The 21,870-nt window shown below is 42.8% G+C and overlaps 1 protein-coding gene across 1 annotated transcript in view; it reads left to right on the plus strand.

The window, feature by feature from the left end:
- Positions 1-21,870, plus strand: part of REV3L (REV3 like, DNA directed polymerase zeta catalytic subunit) — a 185,774-nt gene that overhangs the window by 92,943 nt on the left and 70,961 nt on the right. Inside the window, exons 3-5 of the mRNA XM_063443510.1 lie at positions 957-1,031; positions 15,406-15,566; positions 21,481-21,577. Coding sequence (XP_063299580.1) covers positions 957-1,031; positions 15,406-15,566; positions 21,481-21,577 — 333 coding nt within the window. The remainder of the gene's footprint in view (positions 1-956; positions 1,032-15,405; positions 15,567-21,480; positions 21,578-21,870) is intronic.

A 21,870-nucleotide genomic window follows, 5' to 3' on the forward strand; every position in this document is an offset into this window, starting at 1 on the left:
TACAGGAGGCTCTTGCAGGGTCTAGCAAGCTATTAACATAGCAGGGGATAAGAAAATCTTAACTAATCAGAACTTGCAATAAAGAAAGCCTAAATAGGGCTCTCTTTACAGGAAGTGTTTATGGAAGGCTGTGCAAGTCACATGCAGGGAGGTGTGACTAGGGTTTATAAACAAATGGATTTAACTCCTAAATGGCAGAGGATTGAGCAGTGAAGCTGCAGGGGCATGTTCTGTACACCAAAACTGCTTTATTAAGCTAAAGTTGTTCAGGTGACTGTAGTGTCCCTTTAATGAGAAAATTAAATGTTGAATGATTTTTTTTGTTCAGCACAAGCAAAGCTTTATTCATGTACATTTGCGTTGCCACTAGAAGAAGACTTGTAGCATAAAGCAGCATTAAAACAAACAAACTGGTATAAATAAGTAGAACATGAAAATATTGTCATTATTTTATTAGATCTAGACTTTTATGGTCGTGCGCGTATTAGACCTCCCAATGCTTTCCTATGGGGATTCAGGCAACGCTGGATGTCCATGCATAGCGTGAAGATGTCCAGCGTCGTTTAAAACACTTTTCCTGTTTTAAGAACCCGGAAGTCCATCCAGTTGCTGTCTCATAGACAGCCACTAGAGGAGGACTTAACCCTGCAAAGTAAATATTGCAGTTTATAAAAACGGCAATAATTACACTTGCCGGGTTAAGGGTGATGGGAGTAGGCACCCAGACCACTTCAATGGGCTGAAGTGGTCTGGGTGCCTGGTGTGTCCCCGTAAGTGGAAATCTGGCCTAATCTGCTTGACCTATTATATTAATGTAAAATAAATGCTGTATTGGTATCCATATTTGATTATCTATTATCTAGCAAGCGATGTCTTGCTGCATAATGCGTTACTAGTAACAACATGTTTGTTGGAAATATGCTGTTTTTATTTTACATCTATTTGTATTCCTGCAGACCTTTCTATGGTTATCACGAAAAAGAAACCCAGTTTATGAAGATATATTTGTACAATCCAGCAATGGTGAAAAGGTAATATGATCTTCTCAATCTCAAGTCTCTGTTGGTTACGTGGTGATCTATATTTATCCTCTTCTTTAGTGGGGCATTCTAAGCAACGCATCCACTACAGCTTGCTCTAGTGACTTGTTGCTTAGAGTGTCCTGATTCCATCCCCAGCTTGAATGTCAAACCTTTTAGGCGTGGTTTGACATAAACTGGGACTCTTCCTAGTGCCTGGACCATGTCTCGTCCACAGTTGCATTCATCAAGCGCAATTGATACTTCCATATTATCTGTATCTGTGCCAATTCTGTCCATGTTAAACAGTATAGATTGAATGTAAATTCAGTACCATTACTCTGTCTAGTGGTAAACTTTGAACATTGCGAAGAACACCAGTTTGTCACTCTGTCTATAAACATTTAGATATAAAACCAGTGCACAGCGCATATATACTCTAGGTTCGATGATAACTACATTGAGCTCTAGTGGATGGTTAGGTTGTTTAGAGTGCCTCTAAGGAAATTCTTCGATTTTTTTTTTTATTGTATTCTCTTATTAACCATCTTATTATTAACAATATTTCAGTTGATTATTTATGTATGCTCTGTTAACCTTAAAATAGCATATTAACCTTAAAATAGCATGTTAACCCTGAAACACTGTAGGGTTTTAGTTTTATTTAAAAAAAAAAAAAATATATATATATATATATATATATATATATATATATATGTGTGTGTGTGTGCTATTTAAAACCAGAAGCATTGCTATATTTAAATTAATAGCCTTTTTATTGTAAATTAAGTGAATAAATAGTTTTACCGTATATACTTGAGTATAAGCCGACCCGAATATAAGCCGAGGCCCCTAATTTTACCCCAAAAAAACTGGGAAAACGTATTGACTAGAGTACAAGACTAGGGTGGGAAATGCAGCAGCTACTGGTAAATTTCTAAATAAAATTAGATCCTAAAAAAATTATATTAATTGAATATTTATTTACAGTGTGTGTATTTAATGAATGCAGTGTGTGAGTGATGCAGAGTGTGATGCAGAGCCTTGGTGGGGGGTGGGCATTTTTATTATTTTTTAATTATTATTTTAATATTGTTTTTTTATTATTATTATTTTTTATTTTACTATTACTTTTTTACTATTATTTTTTTTAATTATTATTTATATATATATTTTTTTCGTCCCCCCCTCCCTGCTTGATACATGGCAGGGAGGGGGGCTCTCATTCCCTGGTGGTTCAGTGGCATTGGCAATTCAGTGGAGGGGGCTGGCAGGGAGCGTTGACTTACCTTTCCTGCAGCTCCTGTCAGCTCCCTTCTCCTCCGTGCCGGTCCGGTCAGCTCCCTCTGCCAGCTCACACTGTAAGTCTCGCGGCCAGGGGAGGGCTGGCAGCCTTAGGCCTGGGGGGCAAAACCAGTCAAGTGGCCCATTGCGCCACCAAATCAGTTCACCATCCATGCCCACCTTTTTCTGGTTTTATAACGGATATTGATGTTATGCTAATCAGTAGCTCTTTGCCATACCCGCTCCTTCACGGCTCTGACTTTTAATGTTGTCAGAGCACAGGCTGAGAATCTCTGAGCCTGTGCTCTGACTCACTAACTGAGCGCCGGAACCACGAGGGAGAGGATATGATCTGACTGCACCTACTGCTGGTGCGCACCAGTGGACCACCAGCGAATCGTTTAAATTAAATATGCTGGTGTACCCAACTTGTGAGCTGTGTTGGCCGCCGGGCGCCTCTGTTGTCATGGCACCCTGCGTGAACGCACAGCTTGCCCACCCCAACGGCTGGCCCTGCTGACACACACTGATGTTACTACTTAGACATCCCTCAATATTAATACAGAGATGAGAGTAAACACCAATAAACTGTGGAAACAGAGCTGATCCCCCCCAAATTTATAAAGGTTTGCTTAGAGGATTTATTCAAGATTAAATCATGCCTCCTCCTCTCTCCCCCATGCGCTGCTCTGTAGGCTGGGAGGAAGTGAAGAGTAATCACAGTCTCCCAGCACAACGCCACCTGTGGCTGCATGGGGAACAGCTGTTTAATGTAATGCTTGCAGGACGGCCAGCTGCTGCAGAACCTCTTTGTTTCCGTCTCTGCAAAGGGCTCCAGGCACTGCTTGTTGTGAGTGTGAGCCACTGTAAATTAGGGGCAGAGGGCACTTGCACTGCGGTCAAGACAGGTCTGGGCAGGAGGAGAGTGCAGTGCAATCAGTGCACTCCCCTCCTGTGGGTCACCAGTAGACTGGTGCACCCGCCCAGGATCAGAGCCGGTGCAAGGATTTTTGCCGCCCTAGACAAAATATAAATTTGCCGCCCCCCCCCCCCCATGTGACATCACAATGCCCCACCCATATGATCTGCCATATGAACTAACGCCAGTGCTGCACACAGTGTGTGTTTACATTAAAAAGCCTGCAGGGACCAGCTATAGACACCAGAACCACTTCATTAAGCTATAGTGTCCCTTTAATGTGAGGTAAATAATAGATTAGTGTCACTAATAATATACTAGATTGCCTACTTACAATTAGATGAGGATGATGATGGGCTGCAGTTTGGCTCCACTGGTCTGGTGTAGAACAGAACCTCTGGAGGCTGTTTGCAACTGTGGTCACAAAATTCAACGTTCTGGGAGAATTGGAAGCAGCTCCATTTTTGGGGGGCCTCTTACACAGCTCAAGGTCTGGGCCCCAGTGCCCACTCATAAGTCCACTTATATGTTCCACCCACCCATGAGCTCGCTCACAGGGAGTGGAGTGTGTAGGGGATGTGTTATGTGTTATCTAATATGTGTGCTTATGGTATGTAGTGTATAGGGATACCAGTTTGTGCAGGTGATGCAGTGTGTTTGTGTGTAGTGGAAGCAGTGTGTATTTGTGTAAAAGGGATGTATTATGTGTTTCTGGTTGTGTGTGAGGGATGCATTGTGTGAATCTGTGTTTGTATGCATAAGGGATGCAAGGTGTGTGTCTGTATGTGTGTGCATTGAGTGTAAGAGATGCATTGTGTTTCTGTGTGTATGTAAGAAAAACAGTGTGTGTGTTTGCATGTGTGTGTAAGTGTTTGCATTGTATGTTTCTGTGTATGTGTGCAAATGATGCATTGTCTTTGTGTGTAAGGGTTGCATTGTGTGCGTGTGTAATGGATGCATTGTGTGTTTCTCTGTGTGTAAGGGAAGCATGTTCAGTTTCTGTGTATGTATAGGGATGCATTGTGTGTTTCTGTGTATGTATAGGGATGCATTGTGTGTTTCTGTGTATGTATAGGGGTGCATTGTGTGTTTCTGTGTATGTATAGGGATGCATTGTGTGTGTGTGTGTGTGTGCGCGTAGTGTTAAAGAGCTCCCTGTCTTGCCCCCTGTCCTATAGAGCTGTCCCTTCTGTCCCTTAGAGCTCTCCCCTGCCCCTTAGTGCTCTCTCCTCTCCCCCACCCTCCCCTAGCGGTCTCTTCTCACACTCACCCACCCTCCCTGTGCTCTTCTCATCCCCCCTCCACCCTCCCTGTGTTCTTCTCATCCCCCTCCACCCTCCCTGTGTTCTTCTCACTCCTCCCTCTGTGTGTTCTCACCCCCCCCGTGTTCTTCTTACCCTCCCCTCCCTGTGTTCTTCTTACTCCCCCCCTTGTTCTTCTTACCCCCTTCTTCTTATTACTCCCCCCTTCTTCTTAACCCTCCTACTTCTTCTTACCCCCTCCTTCTTCTTCTTACCCCCTCCTTCTTCTTCTTGCCCCCTCCTTCTTCTTCTTACCCCCTTCTTCTAATTACTCCCCACTCTTGTTCTTACTCCCCCTCCCCTCTTCTTACTCTCCCCTCTTCTTACTCTCCCCCCTCCCCTCTTCTTACTCTCCCCCCTCCCCTCTTCTTACTCTCCCCCCTCCCCTCTTTTTACTCTCCCCTCCTCTTTTTACTCCCCCTCCCCTCTTTTTACTCTCCCCCTCCCCCCTCCACTCTTTTTACTCTCCCCCTCCCCCCTCCACTCTTTTTACTCTCCCCCCTCCCCTCTTTTTACTCTCCCCCCTTCCCCTCTTCTTACTCTCTCCCCCCCTCCCCTCTTCTTACTCTCTCCCCCCCTCCCCTCTTCTTACTCTCCCCCCCTCCCCTCTTCTTACTCTCCCCTCTTCTTACTCTCCCCTCCTCCCCTCTTTTTACTCTCCCCCTTCCCCTCTTTTTACTCTCCCCCCCCTTCCCCTCTTTTACTCTCCCCCCCTTCCCCTCTTTTACTCTCCCCCCCTTCCCCTCTTTTTACTCTCCCCCCCCTTCCCCTCTTTTTACTCCCCCCCTTCCCCTCTTTTTACTCTCCCCCCCTTCCCCTATTTTTACTCTCCCCCCCTTCCCCTCTTTTACTCTCACCCCCTTCCCCTCTTTTTACTCTCCCCCCCTTCCCCTCTTTTTACTCTCCCCCCCTTCCCCTCTTTTTACTCTCCCCCCCTTCCCCTCTTTTTACTCTCCCCCCCTTCCCCTCTTTTTACTCTCCCCCCCTTCCCCTCTTTTTACTCTCCCCCCCTTCTTACTCTCCCCCCTTCCCCTCTTTTTACTCTCCCCCATTCCCCTCTTCTTACTCTCTCTCCCCCCCCTTCTTCTTCTTACCCCCTCCCCTGTAGGTGGCCGAGCTGCACTCCAGTCCGCGGTCCCGGCCGGAGTGATAGGAAGGTGCTCAGTGTGCACCTTCCTGTCAGTCCGGCCGGGTACAGGAAACAGGAACTCCTGTTCCGCGCGGAACAGGAGTTTCTGTTTCCTGTACCCGGCCGGACTGACAGGAAGTGCACACTCAGTGTGCACCTTCCCATCACTCCGGCCGGGACCGCGGACCGGAGTGCAGCTCGGCCACCTACAGGGGAGGGGAGGGAGACAAAAGCAGCTGCAGCCGTCTGAGCGCTCTATAAAGAGCGCTCGGCGGCTGCAGCATTTAAAGGGCCGGCCCGCCACGGCCGGTCCTAAAATAATTTCGGGCGGCCTGGGGGGCAATTGCCTCCCTGCCCCCCGGCCCAGCCCGCCCCTGCTCGCGGCCGCGCTATGACCCCGCGGCTCTCGCAAGACTTACACTGGGAGCTGACAGAGGTGCTGAACGGACCAGTGCGGAGGAGAAGGGAGCTGACAGGAGCTGCAGGAGAGGTAAGAGCTCTCTGCCAGCACCCAGTCTGTATTATGGCAATATAAATTGCCATAATACAGACATTGACTCGAGTACAAAAAATGTGCTGAAAAACTCTACTTATACTCAAGTATATACGGTATTTCCTGTTGCACATACCTGGTTCTGGGGTTGTTTTGGGACATGTACAACCGTGTTACAGTAAATCATTAATATTACACTGGTCTCAGGAGACTAGGGCTGGCAAGTAAACATTTTTTTGCATCAAATCGTGCTGGTGATCTGTGATTTTAGATGAAATAACAATGAGACTGCAGGTTTTGTATTACCCCATGTGAAACTGCATCACAGCAGATTTTGCAGGAATACAGATTGTAGATTATTCTGATAATCCATAACATACAGCAAATTTACATTGCTGCTGTTTGGAGAAATAATTCCAGACACTGGTGAGGCAACCTTGTAGCTGTTTTAGTGCTTTTCTTTTCCGGTGGGTAGTTCTGCTCTTATAGTCGATTTAAGGGAGCAGAGATCTGTGCTTGTAATGCACAAACGTTGCCAATATGGACTCCTATATAGGCACTGTGCCTCTTTTTATCTCCAGATACACTATATAGCAGTGGTTTCCAACAAAGCCACACATTGAGAGAAAAATTCCAAAGCAATGTTTTTTCATAACCATCAGCAGCTTGTAAATGTTACATTTACTTGAATCTTTTACTCGCAAGATACATACTTCTACCCAAATTGATTTGCATTTCATTAGTTGCTAGATGGCACACTTATTAAAACAAAACACATTATTTAGACTGCACCGTTCCAGCCCTGAAGCTAATGTATTTGGCACGTTTTAACGTGGCCTGAGGCACACTGGTTTACAGATCACTGATATAAGGGACCACTCTTTGCTCCCTTCCCAGTAACAAAATGTTCCTTAGGGTGTATTTCTACTCATACATGTAGCGTTTGCACACATGCTGCACCCTTTTCAGTGGTATAAGAACTTCAAGCATATTTATTTTTGTGTCTTTCTAACACCGTTGGAGTGCTTTGAGAGAATTTTTTTTTCTTTTTCATGGTAAAACCTACATATTTCATCCACATATTGTTAAAGCAGCACTGTTATGCCCGTATATGTTTTGTACTATTAGTTAGCTGTATAACATTTTTTTAAATAATCAATGTTTTCTATGAACTTCTGTGTAACGCCACCAATTTTACCTCTAGACAGCAACAAAAGGTGGATTTAACCCTAAAATGTAAAAATTGCTGTTTCCAAAAATAAAATAAAACCTCAATAGGGTTGCCACCTTTTTGGGGGGGGGGGGGGGAAATACTGGCCTTTCTAATTTGCATAATTAATTATATATGCGTGACATCACATGGAGAATGATAACTTTTGGAAGGAGAAAATTCCCTAAATCACTAATAAATTACTTACAATGTTTATACTTTGACTGTGTATAGCATTGTGAATGTGAGGCAGTGTGTGTTTGTGTAGTAGTGTGTAAAGTAGTTTGTCGTTGTCTAAGTGTGTATGATCTTACTGTTGTCTGAGCGTGTGTCTTTGTCTGTATACTTTGAGTGTGTGTCTACACTGTCTGTGCATATAGTATATTTATCGGTGTGTGTACATACCATTTAAAACAGATTGATATTCTGGTTCTATTTCTTTCACAAGAAAGAAGAACAAACACACAGACTGCTGTATGCAAGCATGCAGACTGCTGTATGCAAGCATGCAGACTGCTGTATGCAAGCATGCAGACTGCTGTATGCAAGCATGCAGACTGCTGTATGCAAGCATGCAGACTGCTGTATGCAAGCATGCAGACTGCTGTATGCAAGCATGCAGACTGCTGTATGCAAGCATGCAGACTGCTGTATGCGCGCACGCAGACTGCTTGCGTAAAACGCACCCACGCAGACTGCTGTATACGCGCACGCAGACTGCTGTATACGCGCACGCAGACTGCTGTATACGCGCACGCAGACTGCTGTATACGCGCACGCAGACTGCTGTATACGCGCACGCAGACTGCTGTATACGCGCACGCAGACTGCTGTATACGCGCACGCAGACTGCTGCATAACTATACACACACAGACACAGACAGAGACTGCTGCATACCTACACACACAGACACAGACAGAGACTGCTGCATACCTACACACACACACACACACACAGACTGCTGCATACCTACACACACACACACACACACAGACTGCTGCATACCTACACAATTGTATTGCCGGTATTTTTGCAATACCGGGACCGGCCACAGAGCATCAAATACCGGCTATGCCGGTAAAATACCGTCCAGGTGGCAACCCTAAACCTCAATGTTTCTCCTAGACCTCTTCATAGAGATGTTGAACATTATGCATTTTATCTATCCATCTTTAAAGGAACAATATAGGGTCAGGAACGCAAACATATATTCCTGACCCTATAGTGTTAAAACCATCTAGCCCCTTTCTTACTTGTATTCCAGTCTGCAGCTGCTGGCTCTGCGTCTAATCTGCCTGCTTGGCTGACATCAGAAGTTGCGTTCTGAGCAAATTACATTGCTTTCACATAGGAAAGCATTGGATTTGCTAAGATTGTTTAAGGACCACCCCACGTGTCCAAATTCCCCTCAAAAGAACCTGCAGTTTAGTAGATATACCCAAAATAGATACGTGCATGCATATTTTTTCAGGTATGTATTCATTGGGAGTATAGTCTAAAAAAGAATACAAAAGCAGCTTTTGTACGCCCTCCCTTTTTTTTTTTTCCGGAAGAGACTTCTCTTCACAGGGAAATAACCAGTCAGAGGCTTCTCACTCCACTCCTCAGATGGCTACTAGATGTGATGCACACCATTCAGTCACCAAAGTTGAAGAACACAGGCAAAAACACTCCAAGATCAAGAAGGTATGTTTATTTCTGGGTACACCACCTCATAAAGTGCAAAGTGTGACGTTACGGCTCAGCAGAGCCTTAATTATGCCTAAGGGATTCAACATGACAAAAGTGCTTAAATAACCCCCAACCCCAAATAAACTAATAAATTGCATCACATGTCAATTAACCACATGCATAGAGTAGACTCTAAAACATGACATGGAGTCTTATAAAAATCCTAAATGGTACATCATAGTCTTCAAGGTATAGTAACCAACTTTATTTAGAGGTACAAAACCGAATATGAATCTGTGTGAAATTGTGAAAAGACAGGGAATAGACATCATAAATAGTATTAATCAGCAATAGGTCAGTACTGGATAAGGAGTCAAACAGCCACTCTACTGAAAATTACCATAAATTAGAGAGCAAATCAGCCTTCAGTATAGAATTAACCATTTCGTTAATATTCCATATTATATATATGGTCTGACCAGTCGTTCAGTGAATATCACCTAGTATAAAATGGCAATGTGAACACATAAATACAACAGAAAAATGTTCATCTGAGATGCAGAATTACAATATGAAAAATGAAAATGATGTATTACAGTTAGGACAGAATATAATGGTGTACATTATAAGAGTGTTACCAAGTAACCATCTATCTCTTGCTAGTGCTTCTTTCCAAGCTGTCCACTGATGGGCTTCTAAATTAGCTTATTGTCACACTGCACATAACACGTGGATATAAACACCCTACCAGGGCCGGACTGGGAATTAAAAGCAGCCCTGGAAAAAAAATATTTACCAGCCCCATAATGCGTTGCGCCAGCATAGTGTGCAGATACAGAGTTAGAAAAGATAACTTAAAATTAAAAATTATTACTCCAACGTGGAAAAAAAGCACACATAAGCTTAAAAAAAAAAACAAGAGTGCAGATTTATTTTAAGCAGACGTGCCTTTGCATGTAATCAATGTTTCAGTCCAACTACCATGACATATTAAGGGAACCTTGGTAATGGGACTGAAATGGTGAATGTATGTAGGGCACAACTGTGAAAAATTGACGTTCTCTTGTTTATTTTGAAGTCCTGTGGGTGCGCTCTTCACTTTAAATATGTTATTGTGCTGGAGTATGCACCTAGCAACAAGACTGGGCCAATATCTGCTTATTACATATTGTACATATCAATGACATTTCTCTGTGTATTATGCATATATAAATGTACATTAATATATGTGTAAATATAATAGGCATAATTATTTATATATATATATATATATCTTTCTCTCTCTCTTGTATCTCTTTCTCTCTCGTGTCTCTCTCTCGTCTCTCTTTCTGTCTCTTGTGTCTCTTTCTCTCTCTTGTGTCTCTTTCTCTCTCTTGTGTCTCTTTCTCTCTCTTTCTCTTGTCTCTTTCTCTCTCTTTCTCTTGTCTCTTTCTCTCTCGTGTCTCTTTCTCTCTCGTGTCTCTTTCTCTCTCGTGTCTCTTTCTCTCTCGTGTCTCTTTCTCTCTCGTGTCTCTTTCTCTCTCGTGTCTCTTTCTCTCTCTCTTGTGTCTCTTTCTCTCTCTCGTGTCTCTTTCTCTCTCTCGTGTCTCTTTCTCTCTCTCGTGTCTCTTTCTCTCTCTCGTGTCTCTTTCTCTCTCTCGTGTCTCTTTCTCTCTCTCGTGTCTCTTTCTCTCTCTCGTGTCTCTTTCTCTCTCTCGTGTCTCTTTCTCTCTCTCGTGTCTCTTTCTCTCTCTCGTGTCTCTTTCTCTCTCTCGTGTCTCTTTCTCTCTCTCGTGTCTCTTTCTCTCTCTCGTGTCTTTCTCTCTCTCTCGTGTCTTTCTCTCTCTCTCATGTCTTTCTCTCTCTCTCGTGTCTTTCTCTCTCTCTCGTGTCTTTCTCTCTCTCTCGTCTCTCTCTCGTGTCTCTTTCTCTCTCTCGTGTCTCTTTCTCTCTCTCGTGTCTCTTTCTCTCTCTCTCGTGTCTCTTTCTCTCCTTGTGTCTCTTTCTCTCCTCGTGTCTCTTTCTCTCCTTGTGTCTCTTTCTTTCTCTCCGTGTCTCTTTCTTTCTCTCCTTGTGTCTCTTTCTCTCTTTCTGTGTCTCTTAATCTCTCTCTTTCTGTGTCTCTTTCTCACCTTTCTGTGTCTTTTTCTCACCTTTCTGTGTCTTTTTCTCACCTTTCTGTGTCTTTTTCTCACCTTTCTGTGTCTTTTTCTCGCTCTCTTTCTGTGTCTCTTTCTGTCTCTTTCTCTGTCTCTTTCTGTCTCTTTCTCTGTCTCTTTCTCTCTCTTTCTCTGTCTCTTTCTCTCTCTTTCTCTGTCTCTTTCTCTCTTTCTCTGTCTCTTTCTCTCTTTCTCTGTCTCTTTCTCTCTCTTTCTCTGTCTCTTTCTCACCTTTCTCTGTCTCTTTCTCTCTTTCTCTTTCTGTGTCTCTTTCTCTCTCTTTCTCTTTCTGTGTCTCTTTCTCTCTCTTTCTCTTTCTGTGTCTCTTTCTCTCTCTTTCTCTCTCTTTCTCTGTCTTTTTCTGTCTCTTTCTCTGTCTCTTTCTCTCTTTCTCTGTCTCTTTCTCTCTCTTTCTGTGTCTCTTTCTCACCTTTCTGTGTCTCTTTCTCTCTCTTTCTGTTTCTGTGTCTCTTTCTCTCTCTTTCTCTTTCTGTGTCTCTTTCTCTGTCTTTTTCTCTCTCTTTCTGTGTCTCTTTCTCTCTCTTTCTGACCTTTCTCCGGTCAGGCCGGCCGTGGAGCTCCTGGGCTGCACGCTGGAGCTCCTGGGCTGCAGCCTCGCCGGTCCGGCGGCACTCTTAATGCTGAGGACTGAAGGAGGAGGGAGCATGTCTCTCTGCCATGCTCCCTCGCGGTTCCCACAATTCACAGCAGCTGCTGTGAATTGTGGGAACCGCGAGGGAGCATGGTAGAGAGACATGCTCCCTCCTCCTTCAGTCCTCAGCATTAGGAGTGCTGGCGAGGCTGCAGCCCGGCTGCTCCAGCGTGGAGCACGGCCGGCCCCCTCTAAGTGTGCCACCGGACCGGCCACCCGGTGGCACATACCTGCGCAGCCCCCAGATGCCGCGGCACACCGGGAAATTTCCCGGTATCCCGGTGGGCCAGTCCGGCCCTGCACCCTACAGAAAAAAACATCACCACCTTGATTGTGGGTAAATAATTGCAATGCTCAGAAGTGTTTCTGAACAGGGAATAAAATGCAATTATTTTTTGAGTAATTGCACTTCCCTAAAGTGTGTGGTTGCTGGTGAAGTAAAATTTCCTCTATGCGTACCCAGAACTAGCTGCCATTTCTTTTCTGTATTGCCCTAAATTAACATGTATATCTTTTACCTTGCCTGTTGTAGCAACTTATTGTAAGAGCTGGGGTGGGAGCCCCCCCGATCCTGTCCGTTTCTAGGATATTTGTCCCCCTATTTATAGAAACTCTAATTTGATTTCTGCCCATCCCTGTTATAGGAAAATGCAGCGTAGACATACTCACTGAGATCAGGAGAATCTGGCTACATATTTAACTCCTTGATGTATGCAAAAGAATATTATTATTATTCTTTATTTCACTGCCCCCCCAAGTGTCTAATCTCCCCTCCCCCCAAGCGTCTAATCCACATCTTCTTCCCCTCCAGCCCTTACATGCATCTCATTCCCCTAGCTCCTACATGTCTCATTGCCTCCATTCCAATCCCCCATATGTGTCATTCCCTCCTTCCCAGTAAGTAGTGTCTGTTTTTGTGTGTGTGTAAGGGATGCATATTGAGTGTGTTTCTGTGTGTCTGTAGGGATGCATTGTGTGTGAGTGAGAGCGTGTTTACTGGGTAAGCTAGAGGCTGCGGGGGCTAAAAAGGAGCATCTCTTTTTTTTTTTTTTTTTGTAATGTATTTAAAAATATATATTTAATATATCTCCCCCTCCCTGTGTCCTACCAACATCCAGGGAGGGTGAAGTTAATTTTCTGGTTTCCTGGTGGTCCGGTGGTGCTGCAGAGGCTCTCTGCCTTCACCTCTACCGGTTGAAGACTCTTTTGTGCGAGTCTCGGCAATGCTCAGAAAGCCGGGACTCAGCACAGAGGTGAAGGCAGAGAGCCTCCTCCCTTTCCTGCTGCTCAAACTCTGCAAAGACCTGGGAGGATCAAAAGATCTCCCTGACCGGGTCTGTGTGCTTGTAAGGGGCCTGGGCAAACAAAAACATGTATTCCTGACACTATAGTGTTAAAACCACCATCTAGACCCCCCCCCCCCTCCCCTGCCCTTCATGCTGTTTGCCTCAGAAAAACAAGCTGTCTGCTGACATCATCAGAAGTGATGGCCTGATCCAATCACAGTGCTTCTCCATAGGATTGGCTGAGACTGACAAGGAGGTAGATCAGGGGCAGAGCCAGCAAGATTCAAACACAGCCCTGGCCAATCAGCATCTCCTCATAGAGATACATTGAATCAATTAATCTCTATGAGAAAAGTTCAGTGTCTGCATGCAGAGGGAGGAGATACTAAATGTTTGGATGCATTTTAGGCAACCATGACCCAGGAAAGATCAGCCCTCTGAGGAGTGGCCAGTGAAGTTATCACTAGGCTGTAATGTAAACACTGATTTTCTCTAAAAAGACAGTGTTTAAAGCAAAAAGCCTGAAGGTAATGATTCTACTCTCCAGAACAAATTCAATAAGCTGTAGTTGTTCTGGTGACTATACAGGGAGTGCAGAATTATTAGGCAAGTCTTATTTTTGAGGATTCATTTTATTATTGAACAACAACCATGTTCTCAATGAACCCAAAAAACTCATTAATATCAAAGCTGAATATTTTTGGAAGTAGTTTTTAGTTTGTTTTTAGTTTTAGCTATTTTAGGGGGATATCTGTGTGTGCAGGTGACTATTACTGTGCATAATTATTAGGCAACTTAACAAAAAACAAATATATACCCATTTCGATTATTTATTTTTACCAGTGAAACCAATATAACATCTCAACATTCACAAATATACATTTCTGACATTCAAAAACAAAACAAAAACAAATCAGTGACCAATATAGCCACCTTTCTTTGCAAGGACACTCAAAAGCCTGCCATCCATGGATTCTGTCAGTGTTTTGATCTGTTCACCATCAACATTGCGTGCAGCAGCAACCACAGCCTCCCAGACACTGTTCAGAGAGGTGTACTGTTTTCCTTCCTTGTAAATCTCACATTTGATGATGGACCACAGGTTCTCAATGGGGTTCAGATCAGGTGAACAAGGAGGCCATGTCATTAGATTTTCTTCTTTTATACCCTTTCTTGCCAGCCACGCTGTGGAGTACTTGGACGCGTGTGATGGAGCATTGTCCTGCATGAAAATAATGTTTTTCTTGAAGGATGCAGACTTCTTCCTGTACCACTGCTTGAAGAAGGTGTCTTCCAGAAACTGGCAGTAGGACTGGGAGTTGAGCTTGACTCCATCCTCAACCCGAAAAGGCCCCACAAGCTCATCTTTGATGATACCAGCCCAAACCAGTACTCCACCTCCACCTTGCTGGCGTCTGAGTCGGACTGGAGCTCTGTGCCCTTTACCAATCCAGCCATGGGCCCATCCATCTGGCCCATCAAGACTCACTCTCATTTCATCAGTCCATAAAACCTTAGAAAAATCAGTCTTGAGATATTTCTTGGCCCAGTCTTGACGTTTCAGCTTGTGTGTCTTGTTCAGTGGTGGTCGTCTTTCAGCCTTTCTTACCTTGGTCATGTCTCTGAGTATTGCACACCTTGTGCTTTTGGGCACTCCAGTGATGTTGCAGCTCTGAAATATGGCCAAACTGGTGGCAAGTGGCATCTTGGCAGCTGCACACTTGACTTTTCTCAGTTCATGGGCAGTTATTTTGCGCCTTGGTTTCTCCACACGCTTCTTGCGACCCGGTTGACTATTTTGAATGAAACGCTTGATTGTTCGATGATCACGCTTCAGAAGCTTTGCAATTTTAAGAGTGCTGCATCCCTCTGCAAGATATCTCACTAGTTTTGACTTTTCTGAGCCTGTCAAGTCCTTTTGACCCATTTTGCCAAAGGAAAGGAAGTTGCCTAATAATTATGCACACCTGATATAGGGTGTTGATGTCATTAGACCACACCCCTTCTCATTACAGAGATGCACATCACCTAATATGCTTAATTGGTAGTAGGCATTCGAGCCTATACAGCTTGGAGTAAGACAACATGCATATAGAGGATGATGTGGTCAAAATACTCATTTGCCTAATAATTCTGCACTCCCTGTAGTGTCCCTTTAATTTTCATCTGTAAAAACTGAACTGGTGAGTGTAAGATATGTAATAGAATGGAGCGTTGTGTAATGTGTGCTTTGTATAGCTTCAAAATGTATAGCCTAATCTTATGTTAAATGTAAAAATGCTCTCCTTCTCTGTTCTACCAGAGTTAGTGAACTTTTACAAGGCGGAGCAGTCATGAATAAGTGTTACCAGCCTCATGAAGCCCATGTCCCTTACCTTCTTCAACTATTCATCGACTACAATTTGTACGGAATGAACTTAATTAGTCTTGCTGCTGTGAAGTTCAGGAAGGCACGGAGAAAAGGTGAGATCCTTAATGCCAAATATGTTGTGACAATGTGTGTGGTGGTTGAAGAACTTTATGTCAATAGTTTGGGGCATGTTTCATCTGGCATCCTAGCTCTAAGAAGACTAAAATACAAACCACAGACTACTTAACTGGTTTTCCTTGAGGGACAAGTCAATGCAACAGCCCTAGCTCAGTCAGAGACACTCTGCAAGTTAGCGATCGGTACTTTGACAAATACTGTTGTCTCAAATTCTTCAATTAAGATTGCCCCCTTGCCCACGCATTTTATTGTTCTTTATCCTGTATCCACATGTAGACATACCATGGAACTAGTGTACAATTTGTAAATGTAATTTTTGTAAATGATTTTCTGTATTAATGAAATGTGTTTTGACAAATTTAAATGTGCTTTATGGATGTTAAAGCGTTACTTCAACCATGATGATCACTTCAGGGATTTAAAGTGGTCATGGTGGTAGGAGTCTGTATATGTAGTGTTTCTGCTCGAAATACTGCTTCTACTGAGATATTGGCGCTTGCCTGCTGGGGCTAGTTGCATACATGTCATACATGGTACATTTTCTAGAAAGATTCCCAAAGGGACACTGTAGGCACCAGAACCACCATTGTTTAATGTAATGGTTCTGGGGCAAAGAGTCTTGACCCGCAGGCTCAGCAGTGTAAACACTGCCTTTTCTGGGAAAAGGTAGTGTTTACATTGTAGTCACTTAGACAGCCACAAGAGAGAATTCCTGCTTAAGGTTCTGCAAAGATTGCAGGACTGACGTTTGGTGTCTCCACACTCCGCATGGAAACCTTGAATGCTTTTCACAGAGATCCGTTGAGTAAATGCATCTCTATGAGGAGATGCTGGTTGGGGCAGTGCAGTGATTTGCTGTGCATGCTCATTGGAAGCTAATTGCGAGAACTAAAATTAGAATAACGGTAAGTACCATTTAATTGCTTTGGGGGGTGGGGGAGGGGAATAATCTAACTAGTTATCATAACAACGTTCTTGCATAAGAAATACATGTTTGTGTTCCTTTAAGCCCTTAAGGGTGGCGGGCGTTCTATGCCGTCCTTTTTTAGGCTGTCCTAAACACTGGCGGGCGGCATAGAACGTCCCTGCTGTCCTTTGTACTTACCGGGTTCCCCGCCTTTCCCCCCGTCAGCGGTCGCGTTCCTGGGGTCTGCCTGGGAGCTCAGGCAGACCTCCTCTGCCTGATCCAATTAGTGTTTTTTAAAACAGTAAAACAAATCAGAACGATGATATTGTCAGTAAAAATGCTTTTTTGTTTTATTTTTATTTTTCACACACAAACGGTACTTTCACTGACGATATAATTGTTGATACGTTTCACTATTTTGAAACACTAATATTTGTGTTCGGCAAAGTCTCCCAAGTATAACAGTACCCCCTATGTATAGGTTTTATGGTGTTTTCAAAAGTTACGTAGTCAAATATAAGGCTTGAATTTCCTTTTTTTTTTTTTTTTTACATTTGCCTGATTGGTTATTTTGTCTTTGAGACTGTATGGTAGCCCAGGAATGAGAATTACCCCCATGATGGCATACCATTTGCAAAGTAGACAACCCAAGGTATTGCAAATGGTGTTTAGTCACAAACACTGGCCAAAATTAGCGTTCAATTTAGTTTTTTGCATTTTTAACACACACAAAATTTTGAACGCTAACTTTGGCCAGTGTTTGTGACTAAGTGGCTACTAAAAAAGACTAGACATTCCCCATTTGTAATACCTTGAGTTGTCTTCTTTTGCAAATGGTATGCCATCATGGGGGTAATTTTCATTCCTGGGCTACCATTTGGTCTCAAAGGCAACATAACCAGTCTGGCAAATTTCAGCGTGTATAAATTTAAAATTGTAATGTGCTATATCTGACCCTGCAACTTTCCAAAACACCATCAAATCTGTACATTGGGGATACTGTTTTACCTGTGAGACATCACTGAATATAAATATGTGTACTTTATTGCAGTAACAGCTAACAGTATTGTGACATTCACGGTTAAAATGCAATGCAGAACTAAAAAAGTAACACATTTTCTTCTAATTTCAAATTTAAAAAAATATATTTTATACATATTAGATTTTCATATATAAATATTTGATGTGACATGAAAGCCCTGTTTCTCCTGAACAAAATTATGAATTACGCCTGAACCGACATACAGCGCAAATTCAAGGTTTTTGTTTTGATCACAACTTGTACAATTGGCTCAGTCCTTAAGGGTTTAATCAGAGATAGCAGCGACATTCCCTTTAACCCCTTAAGGACCAAACTTCTGGAATAAAAGGGAATCATGACATGTCACACATGTCATGTGTCCTTAAGGGGTTAAAAAGAGTGCTGGAAGCATCAGTGATTTTTAATACCCTTGTTTCTTGCTAAACCCAAGTTTAAGCACCAGTGATTTTTAATACCCTTGTTTCTTGCTAAACCTCATAATATGAAAGGGTGAATTACGCCTGAACCGACATACAGCGCAAATTCAAGGTTTTTGTTTTGATCACAACTTGTACAATTGGCTCAGTCCTTAAAGGGAAACTCCAGTGCCAGGAAAACTATCAGTTTTCCTGGCACTGGAGGGTCCCTCTCCCTCCCACCCCCCAATCCCCGGTTACTGAAGGGGTGAAAACCCCTTCAGTGACTTACCTGAGGCAGCGGCGATGTCCCTCGTCGCTGTCTCCGCCTCCGCGACGCTCCTCCTCTTCATTGCGTCGGCCGGTGGGCGAGACTGATCTCGCCCACCAGCCAAGGTGACCTAATGCGCATGCGCAGCAATGCCGCGCATGCGCATTAAGTCTCCCCATAGGAAAGCATTGAAAAATCATTTCAATGCTTTCCTATGGGGTTTTGAGCGACGCTGGAGGTCCTCACACAGCGTGAGGACGTCCAGCGACGCTCTAGCACAGGTTTCCTGTGCTAGAACCCAGGAAGTGACCTCTAGTGGCTGTCTAATAGACAGCCACTAGAGGTCACTTCCTGGGTTCTAGCACAGATTTTTGATTGAAGGGTTTAAGCAAGGCTCTAGTGGCTGTCTTCATAACAGCCACTATCAGCGTTTGCTTTGCAGTGACCAAGTTTCATTTAGTCATGTGATGTTTGACGTCCATGGGGACTTAAAACATCATCAGATTCAGCTAACCGGAAATCATTGGATTCAGTGCTTCACTATCAAGAGAAGCACTGTATTAGATGCTCATCATTAATACTTCACAATGATGTCGCAGGATGGGGAGCGAGTGACAACATAGAGTGAGTTGCAGTGCTGGAGAAAAGGTAAGTAAAACACTTTACCTACTGTTCCCGTCTGTCATACATGTTTTGTAAATTAACGGTTTGTCTTCTTTCTGATATAGCATTTTGTTGGCACTGTATAAATAGTTGTGATTCTCTATTTGCCCCTCCTCAGGCCCGGGGTAGAGTGCTGAATCTAAATATGTACTAGTCAATATGCATTAGCAATACATGTTTACTATGTAGCTATTGCTACAGTGTTCTTTTCAGGTCTGATGATAATAGTTAAATGCATAATATAGTCACCAGAACATCTACAGCTTGATGTATTTGTTCTGGTGAGTATATCTCTGCATATTTATAGCAGTAAACACAATCTTTTCTGAGAAAAGGCAGTGTTTATATTACAGCCTAGGGACACCTCATGTGGCCACTCCTCTGACAACCATAAGAGTTGCTTCCGGGGACATTTAGTGTCTCCACCCTCTACATGCAGACACTGAACTTTCCTCATAGAGATGCATTCATTCAATGCATCTCTATGATGAGATGCTGATTTGCCAGGTCGGTGTTTGGCTCTGTCCCCGGCCCACCTCTTTGGCTGAGATCATCAGAATTTAAAACCTCAACCAATCCAAATCCTGAAATCTAGAGCATATGAATCTAGATGGATCCCTGTTCTGGACCCGAACTACAAAGCAAAGAGAAAATTAAAAAAACACCACAACACCTGGAATTTTCAGTGACTGCTCCATTAATCCATCCACAAAGTAAACTCGGCAACGTTACAACCTGTGACCGTCTTTGTCATGGATATTTTTACTGCAATTACCAGATGTTTCAAAGAACTTTGATCAGCCTTGCAAATCCTCAGATCTCTCTCTCTCATCTACTTTATCCCAGTCATCTTCTCTACAATCTTCTTTATATTTAACATTCTCTATAAAGCCCTTTTTGTTTCCACTATCTGTTTCAGACTATGTAACGAGAACCTATGCTTTATAGAAGTCTGTTAATTTTCCTGCAAAATATTTTCCTCATTGCTTCCTTTTCCTATTACTATAACATCCTGCAGATGTAATAATTCTTGCAAGAGTCCCTATGAAAAATAAAACACGGTGCCAACATTTTTCTTTTAATAACTTAAATTTTCTGACCCGTTAATAGTGTCACAAACCGTATTGGACAGTGGTGATTGTTTTTTCGAGTCATTGTCGTCTTCCTCCCCACCCCCCACTTCCCCGGTCGAATGAAAGATTCTTACTGAGCATTGCATCTGTAACAGACTTGTCATGATCTTTTAATCAAAGGTCATATTGCAGCTGCTCCACCTCCAGGCAACTCCCCGCCAGTCCCCACATCTGGAATCTATTTGATGTTCACTGCGCATAACAGTACTGAGGCATGTTAAGCATGTTTCCATGGAGCGGTCTGTAGAATCCCTCAGACAGCCTGAAATGGCACTAAAACAATGTTCCTCTTTACATGCATCTATAGTTCAATGTGGATTTATTGTGTGACATTCTTTTATACACAATACACAGGATGCAGGCTTAGAAATCACTAGAAATGCTGATTACGGTAAATATAAATCCTTACAATATAAGTGGAGTTTTTCTTTTAATACATTGATGCTTAAAGCAGAGAGAACCCCATCTGCACCTCTAATTTTAATCCTAATTCACAAGTGTGATGTCGTTCAGGAACTTTGTTTTACAATCATGTGCCACCACAAAAAAGCATGTCACGTGCATAAGACTATTTACAGACAATTCTCCTCTCACTGTGCTTGCACTGTTTGTAGGTTGGTCATGCATCATGTTGTCAGTAAGTCACATTTACAATCACTGCTAACAAATCATTCTTATTTTTATTCTGTACAGCAGATCCAGGTTACCTCCCTGGAATAAAGTATCAGTCAGTCTACCTTCTCTCATAAACATGGGTGAGGGGGGTGGCATATGAGAATACCCATACCCATCTCTAGTTGCTCTCATGCATTACAGATTCTTGATTATTCGTGTGTCAAATTAATGGAAGCCTTCAGCAGGTTGTTTCTGTGATATATTTACAGTACTAACCTCACCTTGGAGGCTAAAGCGACCAGAAAATATGTAAAGGAGGCAAGGGGATTAAGTCTGTAGGCTGGATAAAAAAACAACAACTTTATTTTAATAGCTCACTTGAATGCAAACAAAATCAAATATCTGTGATAATGTAGTGGCTACATAATAAAGTTTAGCATATTCCAGTATAAAAAGGTGCTTAGTGGATACATGTAAATGTGATAGGGTACTGTTTATCTGTGCTGGGTAGTGTTTTTTTTTTTTTGTTTTTTCATTTATAAGCTAGAATCATTTTAGATGCCCACATTTCATTCACACTTTAGTTCAGTTTCTGTCTGTAATTTTGTCCACAATTTTATGCAGCATTATTTTCTTTAAAATGACAAACATCTGACCTGGATTACGCGGATCCATTACACCAAATAATATAGTGAGTGTACTGTGCTAGACTACATTTCCTCAATTATAGCTCATCAAGGGTATATATTTTTTTTTTTTCTTAGTTCATTCTTTACCTCTGTGCAATTTTTATTAATGCTTCAATTTATGGTTATAGTTCAGTTAATCTGTTTGAAATGTTCTGATTCTATTTCTTTGCTTAGGTGACAGATCACAAGGCCTCAGTGGACATAAAGGGACATTGCAGGAAAGATCCTTCACTGGCACATTCGCACTTTGGGAAGAAGATGAAATTTCAAGGTCTGGAAATATGGTTTAATCATTCATTTTATGTTAGAGGTTGAAAACATTAAAAGCTCAGTTCCGCAGTTCTGTATTACAATTTGTTTTATTAAGCCATGTCTAATCAACACAACATCTTGACTGTCCAATTCTGACAATTGTGGTCTTAACCTCTCTGTACAAATTGAAGTGACTTCTATTAATGTTCCCTTTGGAGACAAATTATTTCAAAGTGAAAAGATGTAAACGTTCTGAATCTATTCACTCTAATATGGGGCTTTAATGGCTAGCGGCACTGCCATGGCTGCATT

This window comes from Pelobates fuscus, chromosome 2 (genome assembly GCF_036172605.1).
Source record: "Pelobates fuscus isolate aPelFus1 chromosome 2, aPelFus1.pri, whole genome shotgun sequence".
Taxonomy (NCBI): domain Eukaryota; kingdom Metazoa; phylum Chordata; class Amphibia; order Anura; family Pelobatidae; genus Pelobates; species Pelobates fuscus.